Below are 26,399 nucleotides of genomic sequence, written 5' to 3' on the forward strand. Positions count from 1 at the left end.
AGCAAAGGAGAAGGAGATATTTAGCTACAGTACTGAAAAAAGTATAGTAAATAAGATTCATAGTAAACGAACTAAACATTTTGGATCTTTACACATTTTAAAAATAGGTGTAAAGAAATGCTACTGAATAGAGCCTATGAAAATGACTGTGTACTGTAATGCATTTAATGTGATGTATTTTGTATTATACAGTCACATAGCTCTTTTATTTTTTTATTTTCACATCTTCATCTTGCATTTTAGCAAATACGTATTATTGTGTAGTATTTCATATTAGAAGATGCTTTGGATAAGTCTGTTCTAAAACAACATCTTCTGTCATGTCATATGCATCCCATTAAAACACAATACTTTGTGGTATTGCTGTGCACTATAATGCTGCATGATAAACATCTAGCACTGTTTCCTCTAAAATCTCTCCTGTCCATCTGAACAAAATGTCAGTGTCCAGAAGATGGCACCAAACTCAGTGCAGTTCTTCTAGTCTTCGTTTTTTGTGGACCCTGTTCTTGTTTGACTTCTGCACTGAACCATGGCCCATTTAAACTGCTTGAGGAGATTTAAGTGTAGAGGTGGTTACATTTTGTACTGTATTACTGATGGATAGTTACTTATTTGGATTTGTTGGGTCTCTGTAATTAATATAAGAGTACAGTCTAGACTGCTCTATAGGAAAAGCGCAATGAGATAACTTCTGTTATGAATTGGCGCTATATAAATAAAATTGAATTAAATTGAAATGAATTATTTGTACCATGGCACTGCATTCTGGATACAAACTATGAGAAATCATCTATCCCCCTCCTCCTTCTACTTCATCCTCTTTTCCCTCCTCCTCTTCTTTTTCTCTAAAGGTTTCTGTATCTCAAAAACTCCAAGACCAACAGCAGCCAAACTTTCCATATAGCTCATCGCATTTGTACTGGTGCACCAGATGGTGGTGCCATACCAGCCACTTCTGAGCTGTCTGTTGTGAAATTCAACTTTTCAAAAACTAATATTTTAGATATAATGAGTTAAATTTCTGCCAGATTGGATGCATCATTTTGCATACTGCTTGGACCCAACCTATTGTTGGTTTATTATTTAATATTATGTAACACAAAATGCTGCTGATGTAGAATCAACTACACAGAGTTACAGTGAATATGGCTGCATAGTATGTGTCAGATTGTCATATTCACTGAACTGTGGTTGATTCTGTATTGTCCATATGTCCTGATATCACATGATGTACTATTAGGGTTAAACTGATTCAAATGATAAAACACGCATCCTCAAACAGTTTAGTTTGTTATATGTGTTACAGCATGTGTTGTAAAATGTCCTCCAATTGGGAGTCATGGTTCATTCTGTTGCTTACATGAATCAACCACTTCAATGCTCATCACAATACTGACATGTAAGAAGTCACAAGTAGTACACACAGCTTGATATCGTGCTGTGAAAAAGTAGTTTGTTCCTCAAAACCTAATTCCAGGAAGTGTTGCAGAAAACGGGGCTTCAAAATATAACAAATAGGCTGCTGTTCTGTTTGGCCGTGAACATGAACAAAAAACGAAAAAGAAAACAGGATTATACTACAGTTCCGACCCAAGAACGACACAGACTAATAGAAATTTAGGAACACCATTGAGCTCAAATAAAACAGTTTTTGCTGACGTTAAAAAAAGCTGGTCTACCTACAAATAATTCAACTGTAGTAGCCTTGCTTTGTATGTGTGTGTGAGTGTGAGTATGGAGTCTGTGCTTCCCAAGCTGAGTCCCTGCTGAGGCCAAAGAGGCCCAGTGCTCTCCAGGCCGAACCTTGCAGTGTCTGGTCTGTGTCTGTGAGCCCTCTCTTAAAACACATACGCACACACACATACACACAGGTAAGACTCAAATACATGCATGCACAAAAATAATAAGTATATAGTGAATATGGTAAACAAACACTGATTATTTAGCTGGCAATACTAATGACTGACAATGATTCACTTAAAGAAAATGGAACTACACCATTTTACTCATTTTACACACACACACGCACACACACACACGCACACACATGCATGCTCTCAAGTGCAGGCAAATGCACAAACACAGTCAAGCTGTGTTTTGAGTGTCTGCTCACCCTTTCGCCCCCTCAGGCCCTCCACCCCTAACCTTCACCCCTCAAGACCCTGCATTCCCAGCATAGCCGACACTGGGGCTACATGTCACATATTGAATAAAGCCACACGCTCCGACATTCTATCTGCCTTCAGCACATGTATTGTCTGCAAACAGACCTTGACTTTGACCATCTCTGTTCACCCTCGCCATCTTTCTGAGCCCAGTTCAAAACAACATTGCAACTCAAGTGATGCCTCCAATAGTGTTTATTTTCTCGCAATATGAAGATTTGTGGTTAATGCCAACGTAAAGCTTGTAGATCCTGGTGTTTGCTTTTGTACAGCACTATATCATAATCATCATGTTATCCTCAGTAATTGCAACCATCCACTGACAAAAGTAGAAATCAAAAACTAATACATCAAAAACTGTAAGTGTAATAATGATCGCAACGGGATATTAGATAAAGTCCAGTTAAGTATGTCATCAGCATACAGTAAAAAAAATTATATCAAGCTACCGCTTTTAAACTTGTCAGTCTACTGAGCAGTCACTAATTTTGTACAGTATGTGGTAACTTTTCAGAAAACAGCAACATCTCATACATTTTCATGGCGAGTATGGAATTTAAATGTATTTTAATAAGCATTAGGCCATGAGAGGCAATGATGAAGTGATTTGCAAACAAACTGCATAATCCTGTCTGCGACATGAGGGTAAATCTTCATAATTGTTTGATACAATGATTGTTCAACCAGGCTTCATCTAAAGTTACTCTATGTATTTGTAAAAGACTTCCTTAATGGGTTCCAGGTTTAATGGGCATATTGGGCCTAGTTGGGTCTTACTCCGGCTGTTGCCCTTATACATGCTGGAAGAAATGTTTTATGGGCTTAGGGAGAGGGCTTGACAACAACGATGTGAGCAGGCTATGACCTAGTCTGTCTCACAGGTCCTAATCAATGTCACATGGATTGTTTAGGGTGGTACACCACAACAGACCTCACACTGATTAGAAATAGGTGTCACTGCTGCAAAACTTATATTCTGTGTGAGCAGTTGCCAGGCAACCAGTGGAGACTCCAGAAGTTAGTCCCAGAAGTCACCGTCAAACAGGAAATTGTCGTTTTTGCACTTTGGGTTTTGTACAGATTAAACAAACAAGATATATAATATGTTAATTAGTGAGCTTTAGAAGTGCTGGTAGCCAGATTTTGATAGACAGACCCAGGCTAGCTGTTTCCCCTTGTTTCTCATCTTTATGCTAAGCTAAGCTAAGCGGCTGCTGGCTGGAGCCTTATATTGAATGGACAGACATGAGAGTGGTATCAATCTTCTCATCTAACTCTCCGCCAGAAGGTGAATGAGCATATTTCCCAAGATGTTTATCTATTTCTTTAATCATTTAACCTGCAGTATGTGGGCCTGCATAGCTCAAGTAAGACTGAAATGGCTGACACACTCCATTTGTAAGATGACCCTGGCACAACATTTTTTTTCTTCCAAATATCCCTCAACTTTGATCAATAAGCCTCGCTCCTCTACATTATTTAAGGACAAATCACTCCATTGTGCTTTTGATACAAACTGTGGATTCATGACTTATTATACTCATATTCAAAATGAACAGCACCACAAATAAAAGAGGCATAAATCACTTACAGGGTTCCACAGTTTGTTGGGATATATACATACTGTATAAGCTACTGTACATCTTATTTCACCATTAAACTCTCAGTGGCTTTACAACGTCATGCATACATTTGTGCTATAAATAAATAGCTCTGTATATTGGCTTTGTGCATTATGCCTGTTAGAGAGGGGCACCAATTGCACCAAGGGCCATAGTCCAAGAACATCAACCAAGGCACGTACCTATGAGTAACGTCGCCTTCTGCCTCCATTTATAAAATGCTCTTAGGGGTTCTTGACCATGCAGGTCCACAACTTCTCTTGCCCATGACTGAGGCCTGGGAAGCTGGTGGAGCTGGTTCATAACAATGAAGGTGTTATGACTGTTCATACTAAGCTTATTATGAGTGTCTCACTCCAGAACAAAGGAGAGAGACACGTCCAGCCACAGCAGGGCCCTAAGCTGATTCCTCAGCCCCAGTCTAGACACATAACACAACATGCCGATGGACAGACATGCAGACATACATGCACAGATTTATGGGCGTCCAGTGAAACATATAGATTCTGATTACCTTACATTCCTTTGTCCCTATATTTAGATTGCACACACACATTTAATTTTCTCAACACCAATCTGCTCAGATTATGCAATATTTGTGCTCTCCAGATTGCAGTGTCTGAACATCTGCTCACCACATGAACACTATTGTATTCATTTCACTGAAGAGGTTAAGGATTTCACAGATACACGAGTGACCATAACTTAGATGTTGTTTATGTTATTTAAATCAGAAAGGGATCATAATAATAAGTCTTGTTAGTTAAGTTCATAACAGAGTGTACAACATTGACTTGTTGTGCAAATGCAGGTCAAAAGTGAATGGACATGCCAAAGACAAAACTGCAGCTGGACGGTACAACAATACTGACCTTTGAAATATGGAACATGTCCAGAAATGCTTTTTATTAGTCTCAATAATGCACAAAATAAGTGGCAATAAATGGACATATTAAATAAAGTTTAAAGGAAGTCTAAACCAATCAGTGAAAATGTTTATCCGAGCATAAAATAGTGCAGCTTGATATCAGATTTTTGATCAGTTATATATTTAAGTAAATATTTCAGCTTTATGTCACTTGAGCAGAAAATGTAAGCCACGTGGCTCAACATATAACGCTGTCAGCCAAAAGTCAGTATCATTAACACTTTTGGTTTTTGGGAGAGACATCCCCACAGCTACTTGTTGGAAAAAATAAAACAATTTTTGACTCATGAATTTATTATGTGCATTTGGGGATGAAGGGTATACAATAAAGTCCATATATATTTGGACACTGACACAATTGTTATTTTAGCTGTTTACCAAAACATATTCAAATTACAGTTATATAATAAATATGGCCTTGAAGTGCAGACTCTCAGCTTTAATTTGATTTGAGGGTATTCCAAATTTGAGGAAGGGTTTAGGAATTGCAGCTCTTTTAATATGTAGCCCTCTCTTTTTCAAGGGACCAAAAGTAATTGGACAATCGATTCAAAAGCTGTTCCATGGACAGGTGTGGGCTATTCCTTTGTTATTTCTTTATCAATTAAGCAGGTAATAGGTCTGGAGTTGATGTGTGACATTTGAAAGCTGTTGCTGTGAACCCACAATATGCAGTCAAAGGAGCTCTCAATGCAAGTGAAACAGGCCATCCTTAAAAGCCAGCCCAGTTCTGGATCAGCATTCTTTGGACAGATGAAACTAAGATCAACCTGTACCAGAGTGATGGGAAACAAAAGTATGGAGAAGGCTTGGAACGGCTCATGAACCGAAGGATGACACCACATCATATGTAAAACACGGTGGAGGCAGTGTGATTACAATTAAAGTGGAAACTCTTGTTTCATTCCAAATCCATTGTGGTGTGCTACAGAACCAAAAAGGCCTAACTGTATATACTGCTAGACGATATAAGTTTAGAGATTTTGCCATATTGTTTAAGCAGAGGTAGCTATCCCTTTCATAACTTTGGTTGTATAGTCCACTATAGGCAGTACAGCAGATCAGTGAGTAGCACTTCTTATGCAATATTGGATATTTATATATTTTCTGCATCAATGTGATGAAGTACTTTTCAGGTATTTAATGTGCTTGATTAGCCAAAAACTGACATTTCCACCTATTTTACATTTTCCAAGCTGATTTTACCAGAAAATGTACTAGATCACAATATTAAGATATAAAATTACATATACCCTGATAGACAATTTTATCCATATAGCCCACCCCTTGGCTAATAGGTTAGAAAACTTAGTCAAACCAAAAATTATTATTTGGGTTTATTAGAATCAATGTGCAGGCAGGACCTTATTAAAAGCTACACTTTAAAAGTTTAATTAAAAAAAAAATTATATGGTATTGAATAATGAAATCATTAATGCAACAATAGTTGGGGGGAAAAGCAGACCGTATTATACAAAGGAAGAATATTCATCCCAAACATAATCATCTTTTGTGTCATCAGTGCCACAACGTTAGGACAGGTTTCATTTACTACTTGTACACCTGCCTGAGAGTTGTTCTTAACTAATTATTTTTAAGAGTTTATCATTTTCAATAAGTCAGCATTCAATTTACATTGAAGGCAGAGGCCAAAAATGAGACAGTGACTTGACATTTTTGACCTCATGTTTACTTACTCTTAAGAGCTTGATTACTGAAGGTGCACCTGCTAGCACACTACACAGGCATCCTGACAGTGGTGCATTTAAGTGTAACGATATAATGGACCAGTATCCAAACAGCAGGTTTTAAAAGACTTTTTATGAATTCAATTAAATCCAAGCAAAAAAAACAAAACAACAACAACAAGCTACCCTCTTATCATCACTTAAAGTGGCAAACCCTCTGATACTACAGTATGTGGCTCAACTAATGCCAATATTTGCTCTTCTGCTCTCTCTAGTGGCTATCAGCTGAAACATACATTTCAATGAATTATTGGGGAGTTTACTCCAACATCCCAGGCATGCTTGCACACACATGTGCAGGTACACACAAAGTATAACCTGCAACAAAAGCAACACATGTAACTGGTCCCTTCATTTAAAGTGAGAATTAAGATACTCAAACTCATTATATCAATATACTCATCACATTAGTCAGATGGACATAAATGCTTTTAGAGGACACATGGTCAGTTTAAGAGAAAAAGAGGGAAGATATCAAGTGATTCACCATGCTTTATCAAAGAACAGATACAGGTCTCAAGAACAAAAAACACAACTTTAACACTGCCTAAGATTATTTCTAGTACACAGGACGTACTGTATATAAAAATATCATACTCTGAATGCATAGGTTAAGTCAAACTGTATTCTGCTTTTTCTAAAACAATAAGCAACCCCACAAATACAATGTTAGTTATCTCCTGTCCACAGAATCAAAGGAGATCCTATAAACACCCATTTCAAACATGCTGCTCACACTCGCCCAGGACACAAAATAGCCATGGGGGTGTTTTCTCCACACACGCCCCACTTTCTCAACCAAGTTCCTGCCTTAAACATGTGGCACAACTTCTCTTAATAATAAAGCATTTAACATAGTTGGGAACATAAAATAAGCACTCTTGGTAGTCCCTTCTTCTCACAGCAAACCTTCTGGAAACACATTCTTTCCCCCCCACATTGCACTTGGCTTCAACAATAGCATCTCAGCACTTTTCATCCTATTGTTGAACTCTTTCTTGCCCGGTAATAAGACGTTTTTGACACAAACACAACAGGCCTAGCTGGTTAAAAAAATTATACAAATTAATAAAAAATATATCATAAAACATACAAATACAGTAAGAGCTTCAGGTATACATTTGAACAGTAAACAGTTACCACTGGGTAAGAAACTTTGATTGTAGGACGTGTAGTGGCCGCCTTACTGCACTGCTTAAAATAAATGAGCCCCAGCATTGAGCGTTACAGGGTAATATAAAGAGTTGATGAAAGCAGCATAAACATTACCATCCGGCACAACATGACTGTGCCTCTTGACCTGTCATGACCCAGTTAAACTCTTAAAATACAGTATAAGAATGTTTTTTTTTCATATTGTCAGTCTCCATTTAAGTACGACAGCAACACCTCTGATTAAGCAACCAAACAGAAAACATTAAACATCAATTTTTTTTAAATTAAAAATTAAATATTAGCACTAGACTGGCCTTGACAACCAAACTGAAGCCATATATATTGATATTCTGTGTTGCTTCCAGTCGCTAAGTTTTAAAGAAATCTAGACACCATGTAGAGAGCTTAGGTTTAAAGTGAGGTGACACAGGGCAACAAAGATGATCATGTCAGAATTGGGATCAGTGTTGGAGGAACAAGGAAGCACTCAATCATAAAACCAAGTGTCACAAACACAGATCATGTCCTTTCCTAGATCTTATTTATTTCCTCTGGACTTGGGGGGGGGGTCTAACAAGGCTGCATTCTTTTCTGAAGCAGTGATAGTTTATTCTGCGGTTAGTATCTTTGCTGGCTAGATTAGTTTTTGGTTTTGATTCTAATCACAGTTAAACAGAAGGACAGCAATTGAAAATATTCGACAGAAGGTCGAAGCTTAATTTATATGATAAATCAAGTGGGAGCCTCATACGCAACCTTTGCTGGGACTCGAGCCTTGTTATTCTAAAGCGCAATGCATGGTCTTGCTGCATTAATAAGAATCAATACAACTCAAAAATTTTAAATAAATACTTCACAGTTGACAAGTGCCCTGCAAAGCAGAAGTGGTAACACATTGTAGAAAATAAAAAAAACTGAGTCTGGGCTTCAAGTTGCTGCACATATATCTATAAGTTTTTGTCTGACATGAAACGACACAAAAAAGAACAATTCAAACAAAACTAAGTATTTCTTTTCCACAGTGTATGCCTGGATGATTTATATATGTAGGGGGACCAGTACTCCTACTCAAATGTGTCCATCCTTGTGTGGCTATAGATTAAAGCATTGTGTATGTGTGGTCAGCAAATAAAAATACTATTAGTCCAAAGATACCTAAGACTCACCACGTGTGAGATTACCTCCACTTTAAAAATCAGGCCAGTAATGGATGTCCTCTGCCGGAAAGACACTAAGGTTTATGCCTATAGCATGTATGAAAGTGTGTACGCCAGCTAGAATATCTGATACCTCTCTATAGAACAATTGGCTAGAAATTCAAGTTGCTGTGTTTAAGTCCACTGTGCTGCAAGTCGTCTTATTCTGTGGACTGATGATGAACTTATCAGTAAGAGTTATGTAAATCCTTCCTGTCACCCTCTGCTCTTGGTCTTATAGAACCATTTTCCTTTGTCACCACAGTCCACAGCCAGCATAGGTGATGTGTCCATATAAGGCTATTGCAGAATCCCATTCAAGTCCTGTCCGTAAGTTCCTCTGTTGTCCCACTGGAGCCTTGGCACAAAGTGCAGTGGGAGGAGAGAAAGAGATAAAGGGAGGAGGAGAGAGGAGCCCAAATACTTTCGCACATAATCGAGGACACCATGCATCAGTAATCGCTTAGAAATGGTTGGGTACACTAAAGCAGCAGGAGGGCCAGAGGAGGACAGGAGGAGGACAATAGCTACAGAACTTGAAAAAACAAATCCCAGTTAGGAAATTGGCGAAACACCAAAGCCGGACAAAGCTGTAACAAGGAACCTGGGCAGGCAACTAGTTATGTTTGCTTGAGGGTAGCTACAGAAGCCCATCATAAGCAGGGAGACCTCAGGCTCTGCAGTAGCTCTAGTAGGTGAGGCGGGAGGCCTTCATGTTGTAGCAGGGTCTGTCTGTTAGGCCCCCAGTCCCAGAGAAAAGGGACATGCCCTCTGCTTTCTCCAACACAACCTCCAGCTCCTGAAAGTCCTGCAGCCGAGCCACGTCCTTGTCCTGGACAGGAAAGGACAATTATATTTAAATCAACAACAGATTCACCTACTAATGATATTTTCCTCATTTATATGAGTAAACAGTACAGAAAGGCCATTTGAAATTATTAATTGTACAACAACTACACATGGTGGAGCACTAGGGCAGCAACTAACAACTATCTTCTCAATTAATCGATTAGCTGTTTGGTCTATAAAATGTCAGAAAAGTGAAATAATAATTTCCCAGAGCCCAATATGAAATCTTTAAATTGCTCGTTTTGTCTGATCATTAGTCCTAACCCTGAGGATATTCACCTTACTATCATATATGACAAAAAAAAAGGGTCAAATGCTAATATTTGAGAAGCTGGAACCAGCAAATATTCGGTATTTTTGCTTGGAAAAAGACATTTAATTGATTATCAAAAGAGTTGTTGAATAATTTTCTGTCAATCGAGTAATCGTTTCAGCTCTATGGACCACCATACTATATTTTACGTCAACGCCAACAAAAGGTCTCACGCTTTCTACCTCTACTAGCCTCCATACTGCATAAAGAAGAGAAGGGAAATTCAAATATTATCAAGGCTTAAAAGTACAACCGAATGTGCCAAAACGATTAGTCGCTTCACAGAAAATAAATCAACATCTATTACTACTGATAATTGCTGATCTAAAATGTATCTACCAAGCAAAAATGGCAAACATTCATTGAACACATCACCTTGTTGCTCTGGGAAATTGCGTACATTTTCACTATTTTCTGGCATTTTACAGACTTATCAAAAAAATAATTGACACATTAATCAATAATGAAAATAATTGTTTGTTGCAGCCATAAATCACCTTCTGTTTCACTATTATTTTCAATTGGACCAGGAACTATATGTCATTATTTGCAGTGGGTAATGACACAAATGGGGTAGGGCAGGTTTCAGTGGGACAGTGAAATGAGTCACGAACGTTAGGGACAGTGTCACATTCAGTGTGCGTGCATGAGTCAGACAGACACAATGAAGAGCAAAATTGTTTCAATATATTTATGAGAAAACAAGGACAGGCAGCATTGTGAAAACAGGCAAGTTAGCTTACTCTGATCACCAATTCTCTTTCACATTACAAAAAGGTGCAATGTGTGTGATGTGCAAGTCTAGGAGTGGTTCAGATGTATTCTCAAGACTCTGTGTGCATTCAGCAACAAACCATAGCTAGAGATGCTAGTGCTTGCATACCATCCCTCAGTGTCCAAAAAACATACTTAACATAATGTATTATTTCAAGTGTCTAAATCAGAACCTCCCATATACTCTAATGAAAAAAAAAAATATTGATAGTGCAACATGAAAACCTAATTATTAATGGATTTTGTCACTCGCATTATTCTTCTTTGTCTTACTTCGATTTGGGGGATAAATAATTATGCTGTAAGTTTTGGAACTACAGTTCCCATAATGCTTTGGGGATGTAAAGTCAGTTAGTTAGCTGTGTAGCTCCAGCTTAAGCCCCCTTTTTTTAGCCTATATGTAGCATATTGGTACCATTAAAAGTATACCAAAAACCCCTGGTCTAAATGAATACTCGTACAGAAATTATAGAAAATGAACAAGAGCGGAGAAACTTCCTATAAGTTGAAAGATCAATGTTTTGCCATTATGAGCTAAACATTTTAATTTAAATTTGCACATGCATTTATATGTGTAAGTTGCCGTAACATACAGTATACTGAACGTTCCCTTGTGTGCATATGACACTGGACGACAACATAAGCTTGTATGGAAACCTTCTTTCCCATACCTTTCTTAACATGGTGTTTGGCAGCTTGCGGATCTTCTCCACGTGCTCAGCACTGATATCTAACTCACGGCAACAGACCCTCAGAAGGGAACGATAGGTGAGCTCCTGGCGGTCCAGCTCCACCTCAATGAAGTCATTCTCCCGTGCGTTGGGGTTCTGGATACGCACCTTCAGTACCAACTCTAGAGAGAAGGAACACAGTGATATCTCTCTATTAACAAAGATATTAAGCTTTTTAATAAGATAATAGACATGGCCCAAGGTGAGAGTCACTGATTAATTATACTGGTTTCATTCTTATGAAAGTCTTATATGGAAGATGATACAAAGCATGTCTCCTGCATAAAAAGGCATATTAGTAAATCTGTCACAATATTGGATATTCTATGATCCAAGATATAATGAGGGATTTTCATGCATAGAGGAATTTTTGGCACACTCCCTAAATAGGTTTTATTCAGCGCCAAAGGAAAATAACCAGCACCAAAATTATAAGAATTGAGAATAAAAATAGTTTTTCAGTCATTTATTTTTCATGTGCATGAGGCAGGTGAAACAGAATTCATTATCAGGGTTTTTCTTGGCTCAGAATGGGCCTTTGGGGGGGTGGCTACATAGGACAGTAAGCGTGATCGGTCCACGTACAGTAAAAGCAATGAGTCTGTGTTACCATATTGGAGCAATCTATGCATGTTCCTGTTATTTCTGACCATTTGATAAACAAACATGTCTATTACCAGCTGTAATGGAACAAAACACAATATACAGTGAAGAAGTAATTTCACATTGATTTTTTTTGCTCTTCACTCTCTGGCATGACAACATAAACCATCTTGCCCTTAAAACACTGGCAATGTAAAGACTGCATATTGCATTCAACCAGACCCTTGTGTGCAGATCTCAGACTAAAATATGGCTGCGGCTTACAGCATTATTTCTATCCATGCAGAGCAGCTCTCAACAAACCCAAAGCATGTTAATGTTATTACTTTATGGGCCTGTGTAACACTGTAATTAAGCCTGTATTTAACACAAACAAAGCAACTTTGGCCGTCCGCGCAACAGGCATTTTAAATGACTGCAACATGGATTAAATATAAAACTAGGTTGCATTAATATTTCTGCAAACTCAACTGCGCCAGATGAGCTCAGCCTCTTACCTGTTTATAGTCCAATCGGATTCAGACTCAAATGTTTTCCCTTAAAAATTAATGTTGGTTAAAATGTTTATTTGATCGTTATTTTCCACAAAGACACATTCTGAGATTAAATACTACCATTAAAATCACCGGGAGAGTCTGGTACAGCGTGACTCTGGACAGTCTGGACACTCTGGACTGCAACAATGCAGCTTAGCTGGCTTATCCAGCGCCAGCCGCATGTTTAAAATATAGCGGCTGTGGATGAGAGGAGAGTTGACTGCTGGAAGTCAAAGATGTCATATTTAAGTTTATGTTCTGTTTGTTGAACTTTTGTTTGCTAAACTGCTATTAAAACACATTCAGAGAGGATTTGGATTATTTCTTTTTAATTCTCAATTCTTATTTTGCCGCTGGCTAAAACCTATTTGGAGGGGTGCCAAAAATTCCTCTATGCAGGAAAAACCCTGCAAATGAGCAGCAGCTTTACCCCCTGTTCACACATAACAGACTCAACGTGGCTGGCTCTCTATTGCCTCTAATGAACATGAATCTTGCGGGAGCATTTAGCCACGTGCGGTAACTTATTGGAGTCTCCACTGGTACATTTCTGTTTGAAAGACATAATGTGTTAATTGATCAAATTTAGAGATGCTGGTAGCTGTAAAATTTTAATTTAACCTTTGGCTAGAGACAGGCTAATAGCTGTTTTCCCTTGCTTCAAGTATTTATGCTAAGCTAAGCTTATCATCTCCTGGCTCTAGATTTCTACTTAGCAGACCGATATGGCAGTGGTATTGATTTTGTAACTATCACCAAGAAAGTGATTAAGTTTAAGGAATCAGAAGGAGCAGGATTTGTTGTTGCTACCACAATTCAGAGGCCATTTGATGAACTTCCATGCAAAAGTTGAATGCAACTTGTATATGTTCATATTTGTGGACAGGGGGTTAGACATAATAAAACACATAATTACTCTCTCACCTTGCACATTGACAGGGAAGGTGCTGGTGAAGAAGAAAGGCTGGAAGGCTGGCATGGGCCCACCAGTCTGGCCGTAGCTCAGCTGCTGTGAGATAGACTGCTGCCTGCTCATAGTTGGGTTAGAGCTGGCCACCGGGGCCTGGACCTGGCTCCCACTGCTGCTGGCCAAGCTGGGGCTGGGTGAGGCCAACGGGGGGGAGCACATGGTGCCGTTGTGTGCCACTGCGTGTGGGTAGTCAGCATGGTTGACAAGGTGTGGCTCAACTGACAGGTCCATGGGCACTGTGCAGTTAACAACAGCGTGGTTGTGGGATGAGATCAGGCTGGGTGACACACCATTTTGCTCAGTCACAGGAATGAATTCACCAGCCTGAGCTTGGCTGTGGGTGGTGGGGTTTGGGGGTAGAGTGGGCCCGTCAGATAGCAGGCTCTGTGATTTCTGAGGCTCATGAGTTGGGGAAAGGGAGGTTGAATCGCTGTGTGTGTCGTCATCGTGTTCTCCAGAACCATTCTGTGTAAGGTGCTGGGCCAGGATGGTCTCTGACTTGTTATCCATCTTGGAATACATGAAGGGTGGGTTAGACAGGTAGTTGGGGATGATTGGCAACTCAGGCTCCTTGACTTCAGGCACTTCCTCCACTTCAACTGCAGTAATAATGCGCATAAAATATGAGGATTATTTCCATAAAAACAGCTTCTGTCTCTGTCAAAACCATAAACAGCTGTAGATACACTTATACCATTAACATCCAAGGTTATAACATGTACATGCTACTGTGTATGCAAATGCCAGCAACAACAAAATACTATAATGATGTGACAGGAACAGGGAACGCGAGGGTAAGAAATGTGTAGTTTACCTCCTAAAAGTCGTTTGATCTCTGGCTTGGACGTGAGCTGTGAGGCCAACTCATCCTTTGCCGTGAGGATTTCTTTGTCTGCTCCACAACTTAGTAAGTAGGACACTATGTGCTTGTGGTTCCTCTTGCATGCCCAGTGCAGGCATGTCCTGGTGGGATTATTGGAGAGAGAACACAGTTTAATGAACCAAAACATTAACATATGCTGGTAAAATTTACAAGATGGTCTATATTGGAGATCATTTGAGAAAGACATGTACATAGTTCCACACAGGATGTGTATTGAACTAGGACATTGGGAGTCATACACCACCTGGATCACTGTGTGGTACTGGCATTCAGAATGAAAGACATGTACTTTTATTACCTCAGACTCACAAGATCTGAGTAAAAATTGAGTATAGTTCAAATAATCTTCACTATTTATGTTGCATACTTGCCTGAAAATTTAGGAACATGACAATGTTGTTTAATAATTTTATTTATGTGCTGAGAGACTTGTATTGCATATGGAATGGACCTATATGTTTGTATTATGTAATTCAAGTCAATAAACTTACTAACTAACTACCTGTGGCAATGAGAATAGGCTTGGCAGTTTCATGACTGAAGCAACCATGTGCCAACTCACATTTTATTTGACTTCACTCCACAGTCACTGGTCCCTTCTGTTGTTTTGAGATGACTAGAATAATGGCGCTTTATACCTCCAGAAATACAAACGACAGGCCATTTATTTACTGTTTGAATAAGCAAGCTAAAAAGCAGGTAGGTATGGCTGAATAACAACCACTTGCTTTGCCTAATGAGATAACAGACTAGTTTTAATCCCTGTAACAACGCACTTGGCTGCAATGACTGCACTGAACTTTTCAACAAGCGTCAAAAACATTATATTTACAAATCTGTTAAGCAAACCAAACACTTTTCGGCTTGCGTTTGACGTAGTGGAGACCACATTTATTCGTCCAAACACTCACCATCCATTTATTTCGTTCTGTGAATTAACATTTACTCCACTCTCCACCAATGTCCGCACTTCGTCGATATCCCCGATGGCAGACGCCTCTCTCAGTCGCTCCTGTAATTCTTTATCCAACGAAGTGGTGGACATTTTGGTTCAGACAACTAACGTTGCGAGATCATAGGATACACAGAAGCCTCTCGGATTAACTTGTCAATACTAATCGCCTAACGATTTTCCTACTGATGGCACACAGGTCCACTATAAATAGACTTGCCAGCGAACATTAGCTACCGGCTAATCTTACCTACTTGCTAGCTTAACGAGATGCTAGCAGAGTCTTTGGTGCTAGCTGGTGGTAGCAAACCGCTTCGGCTAATGTAACTTCGTGTTGATGGTCGGAGTCTTTGGCGTTTATACTGCAGGTTCCGTCCTCGCCATTTATTTCTGTTGTTAGTTCACGTTACAGTACCACTGCCAACACTTCCACTCATTCAGTCAGTGGTGTCAGAGCTCCGTCAGTAGGCTGCCAAAAACACCACCGCCTCTTTGGGGGGCATCTTTAGATGTAACAACAGTGAGCACAAGCGTTAGTTCCTCTCTCAATACTCTCATTTATCTGACGCGTATTGTTGCCGCTGAACTTTGTGTAAAATTATGAGACCAGTTCTCGTCATTAAGTAAATAACTGTGAGAAATAAAAGGTGACATCACTATTATTAAACACACACGTGTTGCTGGGATACCCATGCAACCAGTGGGTGATAATAATTTCCACGCTTTGCATATCGAGTCACAAAAAATGTATGGTTATATCCTTTCAGACCACATTAAATCATTTTTATATTGCTGATATATATGACTAATAAACAAGGGCTCATAAACGTAAGGGACACGGAATATAATATAAATATCTGTATATTTTTGTCATGGAAGAAGGTGGAGTTGTGTAGTCTCTAACTGGGACCACTTGGGGGGAAAAACAAAAACAAATCAAGCATTACTGTTAATTCTAATTGCTTCAGATTGAGAGTTTATTTTGAAAGTAATCACCGGAAGTGATAGTTTGTGTTCATGTCTGCCTTGACACTGGTATCCAGCCACACTGGTCTCCACAACCAGAAAACTGTTAAATTGTTAAAACATCTGTTTATTAATTATAACCAATACTAATATTTTATTTGTAATAATGTTAATGATGTTGCATTTATTGCCATTGATAATGACTGTACTGCTGGAGGCAAGAGGGAGATCAAAATATTAAAAAGAGTAATTGGTTGAAATAAGGCATTACCAAAACTCAGTATAATTTATAAAATAATTTTTCTCTTTTCTTAGGAAAAAAACACATTATTAAAATTTTGATTAAAGCCACCAGCTGCTACTGCTTTACTGATATCAATGTTGAGTGTTTACTACCATTATTTCAATATTGTGTTACGGTTCCCTAATTTGACCACTGGAGGGCAGTGAACACTCATGATTCTAAATACACCCAAGTCAACTTCACAGTGTTGAGGCAGACACAATACCAATGCTAAAAAGCATTAGATCAAACATGACTCTCAGTACCCTTCATGATACCTCTAAAGAACCGTAATGTATTATTCCCACCGAAGAATGTGGAGGTTTAGTCTGTAATTGTGACAACTACTAAACAATGCATGAGCATTTCTGTTCATTTCTGAGTGCTTTAGTTAGTTTATTTTGAAAGTATTCACTGGATGTATTAATATGCTATCATGTCTACCTTGACACTGGTATGAACGACTTCTGTGGGTTACACTGTTCAGTTCAGTTTTATTTATATAGAGGCAAATCATGACAGGCGTTATCTCAGGGCACCCAACAATTCCCACCATGAGCAAGCACTTGGCGACAGTGGCAAGGAAAAACTCCCTTTTAACAGGAAGAAACCTCGAGCAGAACCAGGCTCTGGGTGGGTGGCCAAATGAAAGAGAGGGAGAGAGACTGGTCTCCACAACAACAAAAAACTACAATTAAACAGCTCTTAATTAATACAGCTATTGCCAATATACTGATACTACTTGTTATTATTTGCAATAATCACACAAACAATGAGTTGTACATATCGATGAGTCATTCCTCCTATTCTGCGCCATCCAGATTCTATGTAATCAACAAAGCATTCAGCCATCAACTTTCTTCTAACCTTGAGGGCCCTGGTTGTGGGGGATTGTTTGGACTTGGAGGAGGAGTGGTCATTGACTGAAAGGTTGTCCTGGCTCTGGCACTATCCCTCAGCTTTCTCTTACTTTCTCGCCATTTCTTTCTCTGTGCTGTCTTCTCTCTTTCGCTGATGTTTGACACTTTCTTTTTTCTTCCTTCCTCTCTGTCCTTTCTCCATCTCTCCTTCTCTTTATTGAGGTATTGCTGCCTTCTTTCAGGGTCTGCATCACGACGCGCCCTGAATCGCCGCTGAATTTCTGCAGCAGACAGCCGCGCCATTCCCTGATAAATACATGCATTCCATTTTAACAAATCTTTTGAAAGTATATAACAAATAAATGCATAATAAAGTAATAATAAATAAAAATACATGCTGGAAACACTTATCCAGCTAGACCTCTTTCATCCACCCTGTGGACATTTTTTGCTAAAGTCGGCCATTACTATCATGTGATGAAGAACAGGCTAGCACATGGTGACCACCGAGGAAGATTCAGTTTCCACTATAAATAAGCATAACAGGATCAACATGTTAAGCGTTACCGGCCCGCATCAGTCAAGCATTCTAAATCATTGAAAAAAAAAGTTTGATTAAAGCCTGATACTTACTCTGCCTCTTGTAGATGATTTCCCTCCAAAAATGTATGCTAATTCCTGAGAGTCATGTGACTACAGGAATAATCAGGGGGCGTGTTTAGGGGGGCTTAAATCAGAGTAACGGGACAGTCGACTCAGGGACACAACGTATTTTAAAAATGACAACAAAAGACAACATTTGGTGAGGAATATTATTAATAAGGCTATACAACAATAATAAAAAATGTAGAATTTGTTTGATTTTTATCACTTATATTTGTAACTGAAGTTGAGCAAACATGATTGGTGACATGCATATTTAGCCAACTTGCGCTAAAATCAGAGTAATTATTTTATATTTAATGAATCCTGGGAACATATCATTGTTTTTTCTTTGGTAGATAGGTTTAACCATGCAAGACCAGCTTTTAGAAATAATAGCTATAGTTATAGTGATATTAATGCTGCATGTTAACCGTTAATTTAATGTAGTGTTGCAGTTCCTCATTGTGACCACTGGAGGGCAGTGAACACCCAGGATTCTACACACCATGGACCACTATGACGACGGGGGTAACGTGAACAATGGAGCCAGCTGAGAGCTACTTCTCGGTAGTTTTGCTAATGCTGATACAAGACACAAATTGTGACTCTCAAAAAAATTATCCACCGTTTTACAGCCGCTTCTTTCACAATGTAAGTCTATGAGAAAAAGTCTTTTTGGGCCAGTGTGCATCACGTGATGGACCCAGAAGTTGTAATTACACGGTTTGGCCACTATGTTAAATTGTCTTCAAAGCACAGCGCACTTCCTGGGTACTTGGTGGACACCAAGTAGCAACCTCCGGGGCTGAAAAATGAAGCCAGCGCAGAAGTGCCAAAAACTGCAGTTCATCAAAGGGCCACTTAAGGCCTGCTCCAAAAGGGAGTCAATCCCCATAGAGCCCCATGTTAAAATGCCCAACTTCACAGCAGAAATAAACATGTTTGCAGCCTGGTACAAAATACGGTTTTGGTCACTATAGCTAATTTCCTTCTTCATGACAACTGTGAGGGGGGTGAGTTTTATTTTATTTTATAATTTACCCGTTTAAATTATATTAAGACATAAAGTTATGCATAATTAAGGACGTGGCCGCTATGAGTGACAGGTGGGTGCCTCATTCAGCCCGCCTCAGCTCCACCTCTTTGCCCACTTTTGGGTTAGCTTGAGTCTGGGACTGCCAAGATGGCGACGGCCGGATCCGCAGGGAGCCGACCACTTTGAGCTTCACAATGGCTCTTCAGAAACCTATGGGTGACATCACGGACACTACACTACACTTTCTGTACAGTCTATGGTGGAAACGCGTCGTCCATCTTTATATACCGTCTATGGTAAGAATGTGATCAGTGCAAATGGAGTAAAGTCTTTACTGCCTTCTGGTGGTCACAGTGAGGAACTGCAACACATTAAATTCATCAATCTCGACATGATAGTATATTTAGACTTCCGGTGAATACTTTCAAAATACAGGAACCAACCTGACAAAATCAGAAATTAATTAACAGAAATTTGTTTTAATTGTCACAGTTAGAAACACAATCCTTCAGTAGGAATAATACAGATATGACTGATTATCTGTATTAATGCACACTTTGTTATCAACCAATATAGGGTGCTCCATGTAATTCATTCAAAGAAGGCCTTCAACATTTTTACAAGTTTTTACTGCCATTCAGTGGTCACAGTGAAGAACTGCACCACATTAAATTCGTCATCTCAGCATAAGTATAGATATGATAGTATCCTACCATTTCCTGTGAATACTTTCAGTATCCAAAGTGCTTCATTGTCCAAACTGAAGCAAGACAGGAGATGCACTTATGTCAACCGCTACGGTGTGAAAGGTGAAGTGTCAAGTGACCGACGGGGTAGTCAAGCCAGCACGAGTGCAGTTCCACACCGTGACCACTGGAGGGCATTAAAACTCATGATTCTAAATACACTCAGTGTCCTGCGATCACCAACTAGTGTTAAGGCAGACTTATTAGAATCGTGAGTGTTTACCGCCTTCCAGTGGCCACAGTATGGAACTGCAACACATTAAATTTGTCAAAGTAGTGTCAAAACAGCCATAATAGCATACCGCCACTTCCGGTGGAGATTAATTTCTGTTAAGCCTGTCACTCCTGTTGTTCGTATTAAACAAGCCTTTGATTCATAGACATTTCTAATAATGATTTTGCTACCTTTCTTGAACCTCAGCGTTCATGATAGCTTGATAAATTAAGGTTAATCGGTCAGCAGTCATGCTCCTTCAGTCGTCCCCCACCCAAGTGGATCGATGACCCAACACAGTGGCCAGACATTGTTCATCCGGACATCTTTACATATTTGAATCACCAGGTAGCATTAGGTTGTCTGTTAATAACCAACTGGATGATCTGGGCTGAGATTTAGTTGGGGACGACAGTCATGTTTACGGCTGCTGCTATACTGTAGCCTATGACTGTACGCCAAATCTCACCGTGAACGCCTTGGTTGTATTAGTACGGTTGTTAATAGTTTCGCTGTAGTTTCTCACGTTAACGTAGGCTATGTGAAAGCCTATTCCCTCCCCCGAAAGGGGACGCGGCCTTGGCGCTTGATGACGTGACACTGGTCTGATGTATACCGTTCTGTCGCCTCCGGTGAAAACTTAAAACGGTGCAAAAGTAAAAGAATCAAAACATAACCACACGCCTTTTGCCATGTAAATAATTTTAATTTAAATTTTAAAGATAATGGCTCTGCATACGCCAAACCGTTACCAAATGAATTTGTGCCTGTGTGTGTATTTATGAATTGTGAGTTTGAGAATTTCCTCAATACAAGCAAAGAACTTACATTGCTTCTATACTCTTTGATACATGTGCAGAATTACAGACTTTATCGGGAGCAAATAATTTAGCTAAGTCTTGGATGTATTAATATTTGTTATTATGCATCTAATACTAATACAATGCTCAAAGTCAGTAATGGTAACATCAAACTGCATGCTATTGTCAAACGTGTACTTCCGGTTCAGGGGCTGAACGTGCTGCTGCTGGACTGGTTGTATTTGAGCCATAAACGGGCGTTGTTGTTACAGCGTCTGCCATTTTGATTAGAAGTACTTTGCGCGCAATAGATGGTGTGAACTTGTCTTCAGGAGAAATCGTAGTACTTAAAATCAAGGCTAAAATTTGAAAGGCAAAATGCTGTCAGCAGCCCAGTTGCTCGACGAGTTAATGGGCCGAGATAGAAACTTGGCCCCTGACGAGAAGAGATGTAACGTGCGATGGGATGACGAGAGCGTAAGTTAGCATATTAGCTAACGTTAGTCTAGCTGGTTTGATAAGCTAATACAGCGTTAGCTAGCTAAGATACCTAAAACTATAGTATGTGAGATATGGGCGTTAAATTGAGCTAAATAAAACTGTCTGTCATTAGTCCAGAGTTCAACGATAACACATGGAATCGGTAGCGTAAGCTGGTATTTGTAAGTGTTGTCTAGGCACGCATGTTAAATCTAGAGTTTGCTAATGCTAATGGTAGCTTATTTGCTCACAGTAAGGCTTGAAACGTTGTGGATTGGTGTTATACTCTTGCTCTGCTGCTAGCGTTAGCTTTGAGTGAGAGTTCATGTTTAACTAGGTCGTTACTATCCTGCTTTGGTTTGTGGATCTAATGTTAATTGGTAACTTGAGACATAGCTTAAGTAAGAACATATTAGTGTTAAATTCACTTTGGGACTGACTTGCAAGGCTCGTTTGCTCGGAATTAGCATACCGTTAAGTTAAATGTTATCGCTTGATCCGATCTAACTCTAACGTTAGAAGAGATTTTAACAAGAATTCTATTTGAAATAGTAAAAATCTATTTTCTTCAATTAGGTCTGTCGATACTATCTGTGTGGCTTCTGCCCAGCTGAGCTATTCACAAACACCCGCTCTGACTTGGGTAAGTCAAAGACTTGTAGATGTTCATAAATATGTTTTAATGCAGCAGTAGCTGGCAGATGCATCTCTTATATTTTTAAATAATAATGCGATACATCTCTTTTCCAGGCCCTTGTGAGAAAATCCATGATGAAAATCTTAGGATAACGTAAGTTCTAATTGTGGTTTTTAACATCATTTGTGTGTGTCTTGATATTTCCACCTAATAAACAGTTTCTATCTATGTGTCCAGGTATGAGAAAAGCTCTCGGTTCATGAAGGAGGGCTATGAGCGAGACTTCCTCCGCTATCTGCAGTCGCTCCTGGCCGAGGTGGAACGGCGGATTCGTAGAGGGCATGCCCGTCTTGCACTTTCCCAGGCTCAGCAGAATGCAGGGGTTTGTGCTTTGGTTTTGAGACGACGTTTTGTAACCCATGCTTTTCGCTGCATTGCTTTTTAAAGTGTCTCAGTGGTCACAACAATTTAGGTGCTGGTTACTCATAGTCCTGAGTACATCTATCTGTCATCTTAGACTACAATGCTCATCATGAACCTAAAAGAATATATTACATGTTCTGTGTGGTTGTACCTGAGATACAGTGTGTTTATTTCTGCAGGGTCCTGGTCCATCAGGAAAGAATGAGGAGAAGTCTCAGGTTCTTACGGAGAAGATTGAAGACTTAGTTGTACAGGTAACAAATATGATGATAGAAATTAGTTGACAAATGTTTTTAGTTGACAAATGTGTTTTTATATATATATATATATAAATAAATTAGAAGTGCATAGTAGCATTGGTAATTTGGAAGATACTGGAACAAGGGCACACTGTAATTTGAATATCTACCGTGCCTTTGCCACATCGTATAACAACTGGAATAACCACCATGAAAAATCTATCTCGAAATAACATTGTTTGAGATTATAAGACGTCAAACTACATTCTCATTGATGCCTCAGAAATGTAGTTATGACATTGCATTGTGATAAAATGGCTGATTGACTTGTCTTTGTTTTGCTTTTGCTTAGATTGAGGAGCTGGGGTCAGAGGGCAGAGTGGAGGAGGCCCAGGGAATGATGAAGCTGGTGGAGCAGCTGAAGGAGGAGAGGGAGCTGCTCAGCTCCACTCCCTCGGTGAGTCAGCTCAACTCCGGGCTACTCGGCTTACAGGCGCTGCTCATGTAATGCTATCTGTTAACAAACCATTATTTCTTTTTTTTTTAAACTGTCAAACTAAGCTTGGACTGAAAATGACTTTCCCAGGACCAATTACATTCATCATGGCTAGTTAAACTTTATTCTTCACTAGAGCCAACAACATCCATTCTGATTTAAATTATTAAATAACTTGCCCCCAAAGCAAAGTGTAAATTAGATGAGCAGTCCTCTAAGGCAGAAATATATTGCTTATTACATAATTCCCTTATAATGTAACTGATTTTGCGCTTTTTATCTAGACCATCGAGAGCTTCGCGGCCCAGGAGAAACAGATGGAGGTGTGTGAGGTGTGTGGGGCCTTCCTCATTGTGGGTGATGCACAGTCTCGAGTGGACGACCATTTGATGGGCAAGCAGCACATGGGCTATGCCAAGATCAAATCCACTGTAGAGGAGCTCAAGGTAACAGGATCACCTGACACACAGAATACATAGATGATGAGCTGCAGTATCAGTTATTGGATCCATGTTACACCAGAACAAAGAATAGGAAAAACAAGTCAGTTTTACATTTACATAGTTGTGGCACATTTTTGTGGTATAGGATATTGCTACATAATTTTTCCCCCTACTTTTTGACAAAGTGAATGAACCACAGTAGGTTATTTCACCTGGACTTTCTGATTTTGATTCTGGTTGAAAATGTACTGAATAACTTGTCATATTTAATGAGGGCTGTTTATTTACTCTTAGGAGAAACTACGTCGCCGCTCAGAAGACCCCCAAGGTGAAACCCCAGCGCTCAAGAGGGACAGAGAAGACCGCGAGCGTGAGAGAGAGGAAAGGGAGAAAAAGCGCAAAGAGGAGGAAGAGAAGGAGAAGGAACGGGAGAAAGAACGTGAGAAGGAGAGGGAACGAGAGAGAGAGAAGGAGAGGGAGAGGGAGAGAGACAGAGAACGGGACAGAGATAGAGACAGGGAGAGGGACAGGAGGGCACGCCGAAGCCACTCTAACAGCCGCCACTCCAGTCGAGCATCAGACAGGAAACGGAGCAGATCCCGCGATCGCCGGAGGTCCAGGAGCAGAGACAAGGACAGGGAGAGGGAACGCAAACGCAGCAGGTACGGCTGACTATCTTTACCCACATTGACCACCGTGTTCTCGTGGTCTAGTAACAGCAATGTGTCACCATAAAAGGATAAAAGGACAGAGCACTGTTGCTTGCTTCTGTAATGGAGAGAGGCATGAGTCCTGAGTCTGAAATTTAGTCACACGTCCAAAAGCTTCTTGAAACCAGCACACCTCAGATGCCCAGAGAACATTCTCCCATGTATTAATGATATTCGTCCACTGGTTGTTAAACATAAAACAAATATGTGCACCACGTAACCATACATCACTTTGTGTGCCACTGCATGAAGAGACATGCTTAAAGGCGGGGTATGTGATTCAGGAGAAATCCAATACCATGATATAGAGCAAACAACGACACAGCAAGTTATGTTAGCTAGGTTGTGGGTTAGCAAACTGTCGCTACAGTTGCTGCTGCGAAGCTAACTACCAGAGAGGACCAGGCAGTTTCCCAGAGCCAGCACAGCAGCTCCAGACAGCGATACTCACAACCCTCTATAGCTAACGTCACAACAACAGCATATCTTTGCAAACTAGAAAGTAAGCTAAATGTCCGCGGGCAAGTCATTTAATGTTACCTGGCACACAAATCATGGCTGGAATAGTGTTGTGTGGCTCGGTTCGAGCCACTTTGTTAGTTTCACATTTACAGAGCCAGGGCTGTGTACAAACACCAAAAAAAATTTTCAGTGCACATACTGAATGTATAGCTAGCAGACCATGAGGAGAAGAAGCCCCCTATGAATTTTCAACCAAGGCCAGTTACGTCGCCCGGATTGGCGCTACCGGGGCCCCACCCTGGAGCCAGGCCCGGCGTGGGTGCTCGACGGCGAGCGCCTGGTGGCGGGCCCGCCGGGCACAGCCCGAAGGAGCGGCGTGGGGCCGTCCTCCCGTGGACCCACCACCCGCAGGAGGATCCGTAGGGGCGGTGCAGAGATCTGGGCGGCAGCCGAAGGCAGGGGCCGGCGACCAGATCTCCGGACACAGAAACTGGCTCTAGGGACATGGAATGTCACTTCGCTGGGGGGAAGGAGCCTGAGCTTGTGCGGGAGGTTGAGCGTTACCGGCTAGATATAGTCGGCCTCGCCTCCACGCACAGCCTGGGCTCTGGAACCCGTCTCCTCGAGAGGGGCTGGGCGCTCCATTTCTCTGGCGTTGCCTGCGGGGAGAGGCGGCGGGCTGGTGTGGGCCTGCTCATAGCCCCACAGCTCAGCCGTCCACGTGTTGGAGTTTACCCGGTGAGCGAGAGGGTCGCGTCCCTCCGCCTTCGGGTGGGGACAGGTCTCTCACTGTTGTGGCGGCCTATGGGCGAACGGCAGTGCAGAGTACCAGGCCTTCTTGGGGTCCCTGGGAGGGTACTAGACAGTGCACCGCCCGGGGACTCCGTTGTTCTACTGGGGACTTCAGCGCCCACGTGGGCAAGCGACAGTGCCACCTGGAGAGGGGTAATCGGAAGGAACGGCCCCTGATCTGAACCCAAGTGGTGTTCAGTTGTTGGACTTCTGTGCTAGTTGCAGTTTGTCCATAACTAACACCATGTTCAAGCACAAGGGTGTCCATCAGTGCGTGGCACCAGGACACCCTAGGCGGGAGGTCGATGATCGACTTTGTTGTCGTATCATCTGACCTCCTCCGGCGCGTCTTGGACACTCGGGTGAAGAGAGGGGCGGAGCTGTCAACCGATCACCACCTGGTGGTGAGTTGGATCCGCTGGCAGGGGAGGAAGCCGGACAGACTTGGCAGGCCCAAGCGTATCGTGAGGGTCTGCTGGGAGCGTCTGGCGGAGCCCGCTGTCAGCAGGGTCTACAACTCACACCTCCGGGAGAGCTTCTCCCAGATCCCGGGAGGCTGGGGACATTGAGTCCGAGTGGACCATGTTTTCCACCTCCATTGTCGATGCGGCGGCTCGTAGCTGTGGTCGCAAGGTTTCTGGTGCCTGTCGCGCGGCAATCCCGAACCCGGTGGTGGGCGCCGGAAGTAAGGGATGCCGTCAGGCTGAAGAAGGAGTCCTATCGGGCCTTGTTGGCTCGT

General features: G+C 41.0%; 2 protein-coding genes across 2 annotated transcripts in view; one reads left to right on the forward strand and one right to left on the reverse strand.

The window, feature by feature from the left end:
• Positions 1–6,940: 6,940 nt before the first annotated feature.
• On the reverse strand, positions 6,941–15,986 carry ankrd40 (ankyrin repeat domain 40). Its single transcript, XM_044180439.1, has 5 exons — positions 15,388–15,986; positions 14,408–14,556; positions 13,548–14,192; positions 11,425–11,606; positions 6,941–9,649 (listed from the first exon to the last, which is right to left on the reverse strand). Exons 1-5 carry the CDS (start codon positions 15,519–15,521, stop codon positions 9,506–9,508), a joined length of 1,254 nt encoding a protein of 417 aa, XP_044036374.1. The 5' UTR covers positions 15,522–15,986; the 3' UTR covers positions 6,941–9,505.
• A 5,228-nt stretch (positions 15,987–21,214) lies between these two features.
• Positions 21,215–26,399, forward strand: part of luc7l3 (LUC7-like 3 pre-mRNA splicing factor) — a 17,392-nt gene continuing 12,207 nt past the window's right edge. The window contains exons 1-8 of the mRNA XM_044180438.1: positions 21,215–21,455; positions 22,035–22,101; positions 22,209–22,248; positions 22,333–22,477; positions 22,698–22,772; positions 23,110–23,214; positions 23,538–23,699; positions 23,991–24,358. Of these exons, the coding sequence (XP_044036373.1) occupies positions 21,357–21,455; positions 22,035–22,101; positions 22,209–22,248; positions 22,333–22,477; positions 22,698–22,772; positions 23,110–23,214; positions 23,538–23,699; positions 23,991–24,358 (1,061 nt within the window). The 5' untranslated portion in view covers positions 21,215–21,356. The remainder of the gene's footprint in view (positions 21,456–22,034; positions 22,102–22,208; positions 22,249–22,332; positions 22,478–22,697; positions 22,773–23,109; positions 23,215–23,537; positions 23,700–23,990; positions 24,359–26,399) is intronic.

Source organism: Siniperca chuatsi, linkage group LG21 (genome assembly GCF_020085105.1).
Source record: "Siniperca chuatsi isolate FFG_IHB_CAS linkage group LG21, ASM2008510v1, whole genome shotgun sequence".
NCBI lineage: Eukaryota > Metazoa > Chordata > Actinopteri > Centrarchiformes > Sinipercidae > Siniperca > Siniperca chuatsi.